General features: G+C 42.0%; 1 protein-coding gene across 6 annotated transcripts in view; it reads left to right on the top strand.

Annotated features, from left to right (window-relative positions):
* Nucleotides 1-14,224, top strand: part of Nalcn (sodium leak channel, non-selective) — a 301,994-nt gene that overhangs the window by 218,273 nt on the left and 69,497 nt on the right. For 3 of the 6 annotated variants that reach the window (XM_046454990.2, XM_058582742.1, XM_058582740.1), the window contains 2 exons: nucleotides 5,069-5,205; nucleotides 6,257-6,398. The exons of 2 other annotated variants lie outside the window; for them this stretch is intronic. In XM_046454990.2, the coding sequence (XP_046310946.1) occupies nucleotides 5,069-5,205; nucleotides 6,257-6,398 (279 nt within the window). The remainder of the gene's footprint in view (nucleotides 1-5,068; nucleotides 5,206-6,256; nucleotides 6,399-14,224) is intronic. One more of the 6 variants, XM_058582741.1, reaches the window with a different exon arrangement.

The raw sequence follows: 14,224 nt of genomic DNA on the forward strand, positions 1-14,224 counted from the left end.
AAACTTCTCCTTTTGTACTTTTCTTTAATTCATTTTTTTCAATATAAAGATTTAAATCTTAGCATTCTATGTGTTGAATTCCTTTCCTTCAGGAATCATGATCTTTGAATTTTTTAATGGATATTTACAATTATAATTATGTTAAAAGGTCTACTTGTGGTGGGAGAATATAATGATCTTAGATTTGTATCCAGTTCTGATATTGGTGTTATCTGCTCATTTGCATCAAAGTGGACTGAATCTTGGAGAATCTGTGCTTACATGCAAGAAGGAGAAATAATTTGGATATAAAGTAGAATATCATTGTATTACATTTTGAAGAAACTCTTGAGTGGCCACGGAGTACCTCGAAATGCTTCTGTGTGTCCGGATGACCCCCTGATCCCATCTTGCCCTCCTTTTTGTCTCTGTCTTGGTCAAGTTCAGGAACCTGGAAGGGAGAAGTGGTCTAGGTGGCAGTGAAGGACAGCAGTGAAGTGTGAATCAGAGGGTTTTGCTCAACTGCATCCTGTGCCCCCTTTTCCTGACTTTGTGCTGAACTAGAATATTCACCTAGAAAGAGGCATTTTGCTGACTTTTTATAAACAACAAATAAAGAAATGCCCGCCATGCCTCAGCGGCCCCAGCCCCAGCACCCTCTGAGCCAGCAATCTCCCCCCACCCGGACAGCCCCTCTGCTGACCCTGTGCAGCACAGATAGGCGCATGCTGCTCTTTGAACTGATCTCAGTGGAGTCATTCAGTGTGCCCTTTTCTGCGCCCGCCCACCTTCACCAGCCTTATGCTGGGCAGTTCACCCATATTCTTGTGTTGCCATACAGCTCCCTCAAAATGTTTAAATCAACCATGATTTATTTTTTCATGTATCCCCATAGGCATTTGAATGGTTGGCAGTTGGGACTCTTACAAATGGCACTGTGGTGGGTGGGCACACAAGGGCCCAGCTGTGGCACAGGTATGCACGCTATTCCAGCACCTAGGGGCCCAGGGTGTGTGTGTGTATCTTAGTTGATGCTGCTTATCTGTTAAAAACAGAAGAAAGAAAGCATGGTGTGTGCACTGGCACTCAGGAAGAGGCCCGTGTGCAATTCACTGCCCTGCGGGGAGGGCCAGTGCGTCTGCCAGTCAAGCAGCCCTCACCTTGCCCTCTTCTGACTGGCCCTTCTGCACATCTGTGGAGCCAGTTAGACAGTAGTCAAGAAGAGAGAGAGTTTGCATGACTTGAAGGAGCTTCTGAGTCATGTAGAAGAGCTGCTTTTTTGCTCTTTGTAGGGTTACAGTGCAGGGGCCAATTTGTGCTGAGCTCTACTTCATTTCCAAACACTTATTCCATTTCTGCTCTCTAGAAGGTGATATGGAAGTAAATTTAAAAATGGAATATTGCCCCTAAGGTGTTTCCAGGCTCTAAGGAGTATAAATATCTCTAATGCAAATTAGGATGAGATGAGATCCATTTCGAAAACATGAAAGATTATCTTTTAATACTGGTAGTTTACATATGTTAAACAGTATATTCTAGAATATTTGATTAAATATAACTTGACATTTCCCCAATACATCCCTTTTTAAAATTGTATAAATCTGAACTTGGTCTAAACATTCATCAGCTTGTCAATGACAAACATCAGTTCAGATTAAATGCCGCAAAAATCAAATTTTTCCATTCCATAAATGCAGGGCACAAGTATCCACAGCGACACATTTATTCAGTCACTTAATAGATATCGTGTGCTTCTCCCTCCACCCTTTGGGATGTGCCTTAAAGCCTTTCTTTTGTTTCCCAACTGAAGGCGCTAGAGCTAGTTCTGCCACTAGCTAGTACAATTATTTAATCAGTGACGATTTACGTAGCTTATTTTGTGACAACTGCTGTTCCGGGCACTAGATGTGGAATAATGAGGACCTCACGTGGTCCCAGTCCTCTCAAGAGTTCGCAATCATGGGTAAAAGAGATACATTGTTCATGTGGTCACACAATGGAATGGAAATGAATCTAACTAGAACCTCTGGATGAGAAGCTTACTTGCACGATTGGCCTTTGCAGAGGTAACTGTTGCGTTAATCACTCTGGATTAGGGCCCTGGGTCCCATGTTTGGCATCCTTTGCAGAGAAAGGACAGGCAGACACAGATACGGAGACAGACACACAGGAAGAACGATGTAGACCAGACCAGTACCGGGGTGATGCGCCACAAGCCCGGGAACCGAGGACTGCTGGGAATCACCAAACACTGGAATAGGCAAGGCAGGCTCTTCCTTGAGCCTCCTGTGGGAGCAGGGCCCGGGAGAAACCTTGGTCTCCGACTTGTAGCCCCAGAATGCTGAGAGTTGGCAGCATCTCTTGCTTTAAGGTACTGGCTCATGGTAACTGGTTACAGCAATCCTGGGCTCAGCAATTTTATGTGGTTCAGTTTAACATGTTATGGACTTGTAAGAGGAAGACTTTGTTGGTTGGAGGAAAATTCTATAGGAACTGTGAGGAGAACTGGAAAACAAGTCGAGTTAATGAAATTTAAGAGAGAGGGTGTGGAAGAGGAGCTCAGCAGAGGGCATGGCAGGTGCAAAGGTCCACATACCTCTGAGGGACCTGCAAGATGTGGTTGGAACATAGGTTAAGCTGAGGCTGCACAGGTGTGAAGGAGCCAAAGCAGACCTCAGAGCCTAGAGTAAAAGAGTTAGGTGTTTGAAGAGCAGTATAATACCACCAGAATGTTTTAAGATGAAAATTGAGAAGATTTCTAAAACCACAGAATGGAGAACAGACTGGAAACAGCCAACACAGAGGGGGCCTTAATGGGGAGCACAGGGGCCAGGTGGTGTCTGTGGCCAGGCAGGTGCTGGTGGGGGTGGAAGTAGTGCACAGGCTGGGAGATTTTTAGGGAAGAGCTCGGTGTTTTCATTTCTATAATGGGTCCCAACTCATGCCACATTTGTCCTCATACCTCTTTGAAGAGACTGAACACTCATAAAATATGCAATTCAGTCCTGGTACACTTGGGGCCCCGTGATGACAGCATAATCACATGTAGCCATTCTGCTGCCCAAGAAATCTAGGTCAAAGGAACGTCTTCAGTTTTCTTCTTGCTTTTCCCTTTGCTTCCTACCCTGTGCTCCGTTAACATCCCACCAGGAAGCCATGACACCTCATTGTCATCGTCTGTGATAGAGCCATCTACGTGGTTATCAAGTGGGCTGGGCCAAGGCAAGTGCAGTGACATTCACTTTAACACCCCCTAGAACTTAGCACAGGACCTGCCGCTGGGACAGGACTTAGCTCGGCAGCATCAACATATCAACACAAAGTCAGCAGGTGCACGAATCAGCAAAAACCCCTCATTTCTGCTGGGTGGCATCAGCCTGTCTTTGGCCTGACAGAACTCCTGTGTGGTCTGCCTTAATTTGTTAGCGCCTCTCTCTTTTTCCAAGTGGTCTCCTTACCACTGACAAGTATATCTTACCAGTTGTGTCAGTGACCTTATAGAAAACAAGTCTCTTTCTCATAACAAGTCTCTTCATTTTTATCATTTTTCAAATTGTCCCCATCTCATGGAGATGCTTGCAGTTCTTGCCTGTGCCTCTGGGAGCTGAGTGTTGGCCATCATCATTGTAACCATCAGATCGTCAAGAACACACCCTCTGTGCACACGGCCATACTGAGGCTTCTCCTAGGGAGGGAGGGAAGTAGCCAGCAGCGGTGGCCCCTCCCCTAACTGAGATGAGCATCTAAGACAGAGAAGCAAAGGCTGCCGGCCAAACTAAATAGGAGCAACAGTGGCTGAGATAAAATGGGGATGTAATGCGAAACAAAGGTGGAAGAGCAGTATCTGCAACAGAGGGGAAAACCAGGAATCAGAACATGCAATCTCTCCATGAAGCCACAGCCAGACGGACAGCGGAGACATCAATCATGTTAGAGTTGGGCTCTCCCCTCAAAATGCAGCACCCCTGTTCCCTCTGGCCTGTTTGCATCTCCATGTGCTGCAGGTTAGAGGGAAGAGTCGCCCCCTCTCTTCCTGTTACCAGAGCTCCAGACCTTTCCTGCTAATCTTCCCTCAACCTGAGACAGATGGCAATTTTGAAGTAACAGGCTGATGGCTTTAGATGTCTTCCCAGCCCTTCCAGAAAGGACTATCTGAATTAAATATGCTCTCTGAAGGGGCCCAGTGTTTCAAGGTGCAGGTTGGAAAGCCAGAGCAGGGACAGGCAACCATGACAATAAATTCCCGTCTACGGAGAGGTGTCAGGAAAGGAGGAAAGAGAAGCAAAAAGGACCCCCAAGACAAGCCAGCACAGAAGGTGGAAAAGAATGAATTCCATCAGCTAAAATGGATCCTCTTAATTTCTCCTTAGTCCAGCATCGGCACCTGCTGGTGAGGTTAAGCCTCAGCTGCCCGAAAAGCAATTTGTAGAAATGTAAATATATATCCTAAGCAGATGAATAGCTAGATAAGTGAATGCCATTTGCTTTCCATTTTTCACAAAGATGGTTTAAAGTCAGTCATTCCCAAGCATCTTTACAACCAAACAGAAAACACTTTTGTTTTATTGGTCAGTGTGTTATTTTTATGTTGAACTTTTAAATCTGCTAGATTGCATGACCAATTTTCTTGACATTTCCACTTTTCAAATATCACCACTCAGCATGATACTGTAGCTCATGTTGTCATCTTTTTATTCTTTCAATTTCTAATTCTAGCCTGAATACGGATCAGTCAAATTTTGTTGTTTAAGTACGTGAGGGATAAGTGAAAAGTTTTATGGACTATATGGAATGAAAGGAGGTTTATATTTGGGAATAGAATAACAAAGTTCTGTTCTACCTTTTTTGTTTATTTTTATCGTTTGTAAAATTTTGTTTGTTTCCCCAGAATTGAAAAGTTTCAACACACATAAAAAACCATCTATGGCAATAGTGTAGGTGACTGAGGAGAGGTTAGGCTTGGTGGGCTTTTGCTGCCACCTTCTGGTTCATTTTTGTAATTACGCATTGTCCCCTCAATTCTAAAACGGATTTTCTATAACAGTTCTATAGGTTCCCCCCTTTTTTCTTCTTTCTATTTTTTTTTTAGTTAAAACAAAGTGAAGCAAATGCAGACACCAAAGAAAAGCTCCCTTTGCGCCTGCGAATCTTTGAAAAGTTTCCAAACAGACCGCAAATGGTGAAAATCTCAAAACTTCCTTCAGATTTTACAGTTCCTAAAATCAGGTATTCAAGTATTTCTTTAATTGTATATCTTGACTACATGGTAACAGGTTGATCTTAGATCAGATCCGGCTCTTCATTCAAACACACGTGGGTGGATTTTTTCCTCTCTCTAAATTTCCATTCTACCTCAGTTTTAAAGCCCTTGACCCCTGTGAATAAGCAGCCTATTCAGAGAAGAGGCACTCTGTGCTGCAGGAGCCAGGCCACCAGGCCACCCCTGCTTCTCTCGAGACGGCTCCTCAGGGACCTGACGTCCAGGTACATGGAACAGGTACTCAGTGTCACACATAGGAGAAAAGCACCCAGTGGAAGGGTCACAGAGTCTGAGGCTGGATATGGTGCCATATTTTTAAACTTAATCAGAAAACCATAGTTGTGCATGGCTTAGTGACAGGGACGTGCTCTGATTTTCCTCATTGGGTGAACACCCTAAAGTACATTTATGCAAACCAAGAGGACTTGTGGTATCACTAAGCCATACAGTCCCAGGGAACCACCCAATACACAGACCATTGTTACCCAAAGTGTCTTTATGTGGCACGTCACCATATTGGCATTTCCAACTAAAAATATAAACAAAATTAATTAATTGAATTTTATTACTTGGAGAGATGTTACTTGAATTTCTTTTTTTTTTACCATGTTTTAGAGATCAGAGGAAGTCTGTTTCTTTTGAGTCTCTAAATGTAAAATTATCTTTCAAGGCTTTTTATGATGAATGGAAGTTTGGAGAGATGAATTAATTCTTTCAAGTCTTAGAGGAAAGATAAAGTATCCTATTACCATAATAGGATTCAAAAAATGCCATCAATTACTGAATATCCTTGCTCTAAAGTTGTTTCAGGGACGTTATTTTTTTTAAACAGGAGTCGGTGAGGAGGCTTTCTCTCAATTAAATGTTTTTGGTGATTAAATCTAAACACCACTCTCTGTGTGACATGTATTATTTTCTATGATCTTTTGTCACTGCTTTCTCTAGCCCATTGCAAAATGCCATCGCCTGCTCCATTTCATTAATAATGCTTGATGTGTGTGTACTTCATTTGCAAAGGGAAAGTTTTATGAAGCAGTTTATTGATCGCCAGCAACAGGATACTTGCTGTCTCTTCAGAATCCTCCCCTCGGCCTCTTCTTCATCCTGTGATCACTCCAAACGGTCAGCCATTGAAGACAACAAGTACATTGATCAAAAAGTAAGACTGCTGTCCCAAATGACCCAACTTTTTAAAGCCTATATATGTTAGAGAAAAGAACCACATAACTGTTTAGGTTTCTGGACGCCAGTGTGGCAAGAGAATAATGAAGAAACTATTTGGAGAAGAAATCATTAAGCCTTTTAACATTTTATGAGTTTAAATCTTGCATTTCCCTAAGTCGGCCTTGGAGCTGTGCACATGGCAGCCTGGTGACTTTGAATCCCTCCTAGCCTCCCATTCCTAGTGGACAGAACGGAGGGCTTCCACCCGCAAGGCACAGTCCAGGTTCAGCGGTATCCTGTGGGTTGCCATGTACAAGACCGTGCTTTGTACATTTATCAGATCAGGGGGCAGAACCAGAGCACCTGCCCTTAAAATCACCAAAATGTACTTATTTTATTACCATTTGTTGAGTGCTCACTATGCGGCAGGAATTATCTATGTGAGTTATCTTATTCATTTTCTGATTTACCTTTTTCTTTATCATTTGAAAAATAGAATTTTTTTCTCAAATTCCACAGTAAAATGTCAGTAGGGAACCACGTGCACATAAGACAAATTTAGCTCATAATTTTTGAAGAAGTGTAATTTCCCATTCCTTTGCTTTTAAAAATGATGTAAGACATCCAGTGTGTCGTTCAGGTGCAACAGGTGAACTCATATACACTCACATGTGGACATGCTTATGTGTATGTACGCATGTATGTGTGTATATTATAGTAATGGTTTAATCACCTACTCCGAATAATAAGTTCAGGAGTATGATTAGCCAGAAGATAAAGGAACAGTGAGAGAGTTCATAAGAGATGAGACAGTAGAGCTCACAAAAGCATCTAATTCACTTGCGAGTACTTCACTTTGGAATTCCCAGCTCATTGTATTCCCTTAAAGCCTTCCCACCTCTGTCTCTTGCTTATTATGAAATCTTACCGTTCTGTGGTGAAAGAGACGCCACTTCCTTCCTGCTCGGGATCTTCTTCCTCTCTGTTCCCCAGCACCACAGGGAGGAGCTATTTGGGGTGCCCTGGCCTTTGGCCTCACCTCTTCCTTGGCCCCATTCCCTCCACCAAAGAGGCACCACATTCTCCCCAGACTTCTCCCTGGTTGCTACCTTCTCTGTAGATGGGTCCTGGATTAATATGAGGGGCTGCCTTCTTTCCATTTATTTATTTTCTCTCAGTCAGCTACAGATGTTACCCATCTACCTTAAACAGCTCCAAATTATAGAAGACAGACCCATTGCCAATGTCTTTTTTTTTTTTTTGAAAGTAGTTTGCCACTTTCTTTGGAGAAGTTTCTAAGATGTTCTAAGCATTCCTGGAATTCAGAAACTTTTCCAAGAGACACCTGTATGTCTTTTGCCATCAGAAGTGACCAACGCGGGGGTCTCTTCACTTGGCAGGCTGTATGAACTCAGGGCAATGCTGTCGGCTCTTTGCCCAGCATTCCTTTCCAGGTTAGGGCTGCCTTTTCCTCCGGAGGACTGTCCTCTCTCCAGTTCTGTCCTGTACTTGGAGATATTTTTTCTGTTTGGTCTTCCTGGCCACTAATTTATTTCAGCTGAGATGCCACATTGCTTTTAACTTTCAGTGAAAGATCATGAAATAGGTGGGTATTGCTGTTAACCCTCTTTACAGGTTTTTTTTTTTTAAGAGAAAGAGAGAGTGAAAAGAGAGAGAGTTCTTTAATATTTATTTCTCAGTTTTCAGTGGACACAACATCTTTATTTTATTTTTATGTGGTGCTGAGGATCGAACCCAGCGCCCCGCGCATGCCAGGCGAGTGCGCTACCGATTGAGCCACATCCCCAGCCCCCTTACAGGTTTTTAATTTTCTTTTCTTTTTTTTAAATTAAATTTGTCACTGCCCTTCACAGTTATAATTCACTCAGCACTGTAAGCAGGGCACAGAAGCCAAAGTTCATGTCCATGGAACAAAAAGTGGCAAACAGTGGCTTGGTTCAGACAATCTGTCTGAAATTGCCTTTCATGTGCTAGAGAGAAGATCAGTTTGTGGTGGTTTGGTTTGGTTTCCAGGGTACATTACAATCCAGAGGTGGAATAACACCCAGTCTGGCCTTGGGTTGTACCCGCCTGTGTCCAGGAAGAGGACCAAGACCTGATATGCCTGCCCAGAGTCACAAAGCCACCACCTGCTTTTTAAATTACTAGGAATAATATCCCACAGGAAACATAAAATTGAACTGTCAGTCCATGAAAACTTATTTTCATTCTAAAAGGAAGCATGATGTTTCTCACATTTCTTGGATAGAATGATTTTTATTTGATGAGGAAAAAATAAAAAAGTGCTTAGCAGGGAGGGAGCCTGGGGAGATGCTGACGCATTCCTTTGTGCCCCCACATCCCTCTCTAGATGTTTTCTTGCTGGTTTAGGGTCAAAGAGCTTAAATGCCATTTCTAATTTTTTTAATGCCTGTTTATTTTAGGGCTTTTAAAAAATCTTCGCATTTAAGAGTTATTTGTAACCAACAGAAAATAGGGTAACAATTATAGTTTTATTCTGTAATCTTATACTTGAGTCTATCCCATAATCTCCTGAAATACAATGAGTTAGCAGAGACACTGCTTCGCAGGTGTTTTCCAATTTAATATTTAATAAAGAGACTAGGAAGTTTCTGAAGACTGCAGACAGTTCCCTATAAAGACAGCTGGTATAACCCACATTGTCTTAAACATAGACTATTGTAAGTGACAGTCACATTGCCCTTCATCTCGTCTATGCCTAGGTGACCCAAATGTTGGTAAAGTCCAGTTGGATCATGCAGCTCATCGCTTACGGCATTCCTTGTCTGGGTAAATGCTCCAGTTTGGAAAGGGAGACACAGACAACCTGCCCTTTCTGCGTCTAGGCAGCAGAGTTCCCTGTAGCAGGAGCAGTGGGAGCCTTACCCAGGTTGCCACCTATCCCTTTTTAAAGCCTTGACTTGACCTAGGTGACCAGAAGGCAGACAGGCAGGTTGCTGGCCTTCCTCACCCAGGATGGCTCATCCCTGTTGAGACTCATTGGTTGGGGAAATTTGAAGTGGGGCCCCTTGCAGATGGATTTCAATGGTAAGAATTGAACAGAAACAGAAATCAGAGAAAGCAACCTGGGACTTGTGTTTTAACTATGGCAAGTCTTTTTCATTTTTATTAAGAAATCCCAAAGCCACCAAGAAACAAAAGAGCAAAACACAAGCCCAAAACCCTGAACATGGACCATACAACTTGTAGCTCCCCATAAACAGCACTTTTCAGCAAGCACTAGGAAATTTCTGTTCAAATCCCAGTAGCCCTTGGAAATGCTGGTCAGTGTGAGATGGTGGGCCAGACCCTTCACTCTACTTGGGAAAAAAAAAAAAAAAAAAAACTGTCCACACCCTGCACAAATTGAGGCTGTTTTTCCTCTGTGAATGTTAAGAAAAAGAGAACGAAGAGGCCAGCTTATCAGTGCTTCTCACCACATGAACAAAGGAACAATACAATAAAAGTTTTTCCTTGAAGGTTACCTGTAAGGAGGAACTTCCGACTTCCGCCACACCAGGGAGAGCTACCTCTCTCTTGCCAGGGGAAACAGTAAGTCCCAGGAACCTGAAGATCACTAGTGAAGAGGGAAAAAAAGTAAATCTACAACTGACGATCACAAAAGGGCAGTGGAGTTGGATTAAGCATCGAGGAAAACGCAAAGCACACATTAGGGGCGATTTTCTCCAAGTAATTACTTACCCTGCCTGGTTTGAGCAGTGATAAAAGATTCCCATGGCAACCTCCTTCTGCAGAAACCCTGGTTTTAAAAATAGCCCTGTTGTGATCCCTTTTATCACATAGTTTAAAACACCTGTCCTTCTCCCAGTAAACAAGGAGCCCACAAAAATGTCGAATGCTTAAGTGGTGGTTGGACCTGCCGAGGTCCGGAAGGCAAAGACTGGACAAGTGTCTTCCCTCCACTTCCTGACCAAAGGCTAAGCCTCCATATCCTGAGAAGGGTTTTCCAGTTTCCAAGTAGAAAGAAATCAGGCAACACTCACTCTTCATATCACTGTCATCCATCCGATCAGAGGTTCTGGAAGCAGAGTGCTTGCTAATCAGTTGGCTTTCTGGCACCCTGGAGATCACAGCCACCCCTGCGGTTGAGTCCGGGATTCTCTGGCCTGTGCTCCTGAGGTTTCCACCCTGTGCTCCTAGTGCCACTTCCTGGGTCAGAACCTGCGGTGGCCTGGAAACATAGTGAGCCACATCCGCACAAGAAACATGGGGGCACGAGGGCTGTCCCCTGCCTCCCACTTTTTAGCAAGGCAAGAGAGCCCATATGATAAGGAGAGTGAAGACTTCTCCTATAGTAGGGCAACATCTGCCTCTCTCTGCTAAGTTCCTTAACGTGACCTTGAAATGAACAGCTAACACATATACATAAAGGGGAAAATCATAAGCTAATTACAATGTTTTGCTCTCCCCTTTTCATTTCCATTTGTCTTCCACATTCATTTATTCATTCAACAAACCACATGTATGGACTGCTCACTACTCACCTGCCAATCTTCTGAGCCTAGGGAATTCTTCAATGAGTAAGATGTGGACCACGTCTTTTAGAACCTGAGAGTCAAACCAATGAAAGCAAAAGGTGTTGCAGAATGTGGGACAGCCCCCCTTTCCCTCCCCTCAGGAGGAAGAAGGCTGGAGATACTGAGATGGAGGCAGGGAGACCCCATAGAAAGGCAAGATGAGCTTGGTGCAGCTGTTGGGAGAAGTCGGAACCAAGCAGTGGCTAACTCTGGCAGGTTCCTGGTCTCATCTGTAGGGATGATTCTTATTTTCAAGGTTTCTTAGGAGAATTAAACAAGACAACATAAGTTAAATGCCAGCACTTACCTGGCACAGCATGCCACGGGCCTGTCAAAGTAGATAGGAAAGGCTACCATCAGTAACCCAAACCCTGATGTCAGGCTCAGTAAACAGACTCACATGGATCCATCAAGACAAATGACTTAAATTTAACCTTAAGATGTAACAGGTTAGTTGAGCACAATATATCAATTTGACATGGTCTGATGGTTGAGTTTTGTTTTTGATGATATCTCAGTTGCTACCCCCATTGCCTACCCAGTGTCTTGGACTCTCAAGAAGTAAGTTAAATTGTTTTGTAAGATTGACTCTTCACAAAGCCTCAGTCATTGCCATACAATATGTTTGTAATTTTCTAAGTGATTATAGAGTGTTTGATGGTTTGTTCCAGCACATAGCAAGTTACTCATCCTGATCTATAATTTCCAGAATGAACACTTATTAAGAGAGAGAAAGAGAGAGAGAGAGAGAGAGAGAGAGAGAGAGAGAGAGAGAGAGAAAGTCTGTTTTATTCTTTAGGGCTTTTGCTCTTCTGAAAGAATTTTCTAAAATAATAGCTTAGAAGCTCTTCAGGACCAATCAAGATATATCTCCAGGAATGGAGGGGATTATGTAATGCTACCACATAACCCCGTGCTATATCTCAAAGACACAAGGCAGTGTGGTCCCAGGGGAAAGACACCAAATAGGAAGACCTCATACTCCTCTCTTTAGCTTCAAACTGCTTTAGTAGATAATTGACTTCCCTCTTAGTCACAATAATGAAGAGGAAATGCAGAAGTACATGGGATAAAATTAAAGCATTTTTTTCTCTTTTATTGATCTTTGCAGTAAATTATTGAGCTTGAAGATATGGCTATTTGAGTTCACAGTCTTACTAAAAAAATATGTTTTGAGGAGACCATTGCATGCAAACAGTGTGCTGTGTTCAGGGTGAAAAAAATATTTTTCTACCTTCAATGAGTGAGAACAGGAATTCCCTATCTGTGATTTCTTTCTTTCTTTCTTTTTATTTATTTATTTATTATTTTTTGTAGAACATTGAGTTGTGCAATCATTTTTAGTTTGGAATTGTGTCACCTGTGTCCATTCCTTAGGTGTGTGTTCTTTGAGGGTGAAAGGAATATCAGGCTAGAATTAAGAATCTTCTTATATCCAAGGTGGAAGACTTTTAACAATTTGCAATACTATCTCAAAGACAGGTATCCAGATAAAGTCACTACATGAATCTCTGAAATATAAATTTATTCTTCTTTTTAAACTTTATTCTCTTTCAAATATGGTTTTTCCTGTAGGTACTTTTCATTAAGTGCCAGGCCAACCTTGGTGTGTTATAACTGTTGCTGATGCGTTCTTGTTATTTGTACCCTAAGTTCAAATGCAACTGAACCAGAATTAGAATTTGAAGTCTGCTTCCTTGCATCACCAAGTGTCATAATTTTAAAATTACAAACAGCTGCATCATTAAAAGCCTCTGACATTCTCTCCAGAATAATAAATCCACACATCTTTTTGATCTCTGCAGGTTTTGAATCTTTGTTTTTATGTTTACATGAGCTATGATCAGAAATCACTTTGTATTCTACTTCTGTAATTAAAACCTACCCGGCATACAGCCTTGGTTCTTATCATAAACACCATGTATTGGACATACCTCAGACTTCTTCAGCCACCCAAGGTGCTGCTTGCCTTCCCCTTGCACTGCAGTTACCATTATACCACTCTGGTTGGTATGGAAGTCGTGGGAGATTGGACCCACTCCACAGAGACCCAGACTAAAGCACTGTTATAAAATTCAAGAGCCAAAAAAAAAAAAATTAAGTCAAATGAGTTTCAGTTGTTTAGTCTCCAGTTTTAGAAGATTTTTCTATGTATAAAGTGAGTTGATTTAGTTCAAAATAAGCATTACTCCCTCAGAATTTGTACCTCATTCACATTTGATATTTTAGGATTAAGTATTTTTTTTACAAAAAAAAAAGCAAAACAGAAAAGGGAGTAAACATTAAAAGTCGCCTTTTAGTTATGAACTTGATTCATTTTTTAAAATATATTTGAAGCACCTAGACAATGGAGGAACATAAGCTAGACAAGGAAGGTACCGTCTTTATTGGGAACTGTCCATTAGGTGGCCTCCTCGGGAAGGTGATGCTTCTTACAGAGGAGAAATCAACTTGTGCTGGTGTCCTAGGGCCCAGAGGAAGAACGAAGTTTTAGGGTGTGTGTGTGTGTGTGTGTGTGTGTGCACGCGCGCGCGGGCCCATATTTTAACTCTTGGTGTTTTTGTAGGGTTCAGAATGAAGTTTTGGGGGGCGGTATGTGTGTTGTGTGTGCATGAATGTTTTAACTCTTATACTTGGTGTTTTGCAGGGGTCAGAATTTATAATTTTGAAATAAGTTAAGATCAAAAATCTTGACCCATTATTTAAAGTGCCTTTTCGCAAAATTCACATCTTAGACACATTTCAAAGCTTCCTAACATGACATTACAATGGAATTCACCTTTATATACATTGTAATAGGACTGTTTTAATCACGGTGCCACCTACATTAATCACCTTTTAAAATTCTTTCTTTCAAAGCATAATGTCACTTCCATAAAAAGTTTGTTTTATAGAAACGTCTTGCTATATACATGGTCTGTCATATGCACTTTGATATTAATTTTCAGTGCATAGGTGCATGAAAAAATTCAAGTAGAGTGAAATGCAGGGCCACCTTCAGCCTATGTAATTTTAAGTAATTGCCTCTTTCCAATTACTGTGTTTCCTGTGGGAGACTTACTCAATAGAGCAGCTTGTTAGAATAGTCACGCTACACCTTCCCAGCAGAAGTGGCCGTCAGCAGCCCCTATTCATTGGACCATGGTTCTGTGCTTCATGGGCATATTTTCTTATAACCCTGTTACCATTTATTATGAATCTGTTAATATTTCCAAAGAGAGAAAAGAAAAATAGAGTCACTCAAACTTTTTCCCTGTTAGAA

The sequence above is a fragment of the Marmota monax genome, unplaced genomic scaffold, assembly GCF_021218885.2.
Source record: "Marmota monax isolate L192 unplaced genomic scaffold, Marmota_monax_Labrador192_F-V1.1 WCK01_AAM20220418_F8-fsc00026, whole genome shotgun sequence".
Classification (NCBI taxonomy): Eukaryota; Metazoa; Chordata; class Mammalia; order Rodentia; family Sciuridae; genus Marmota; species Marmota monax.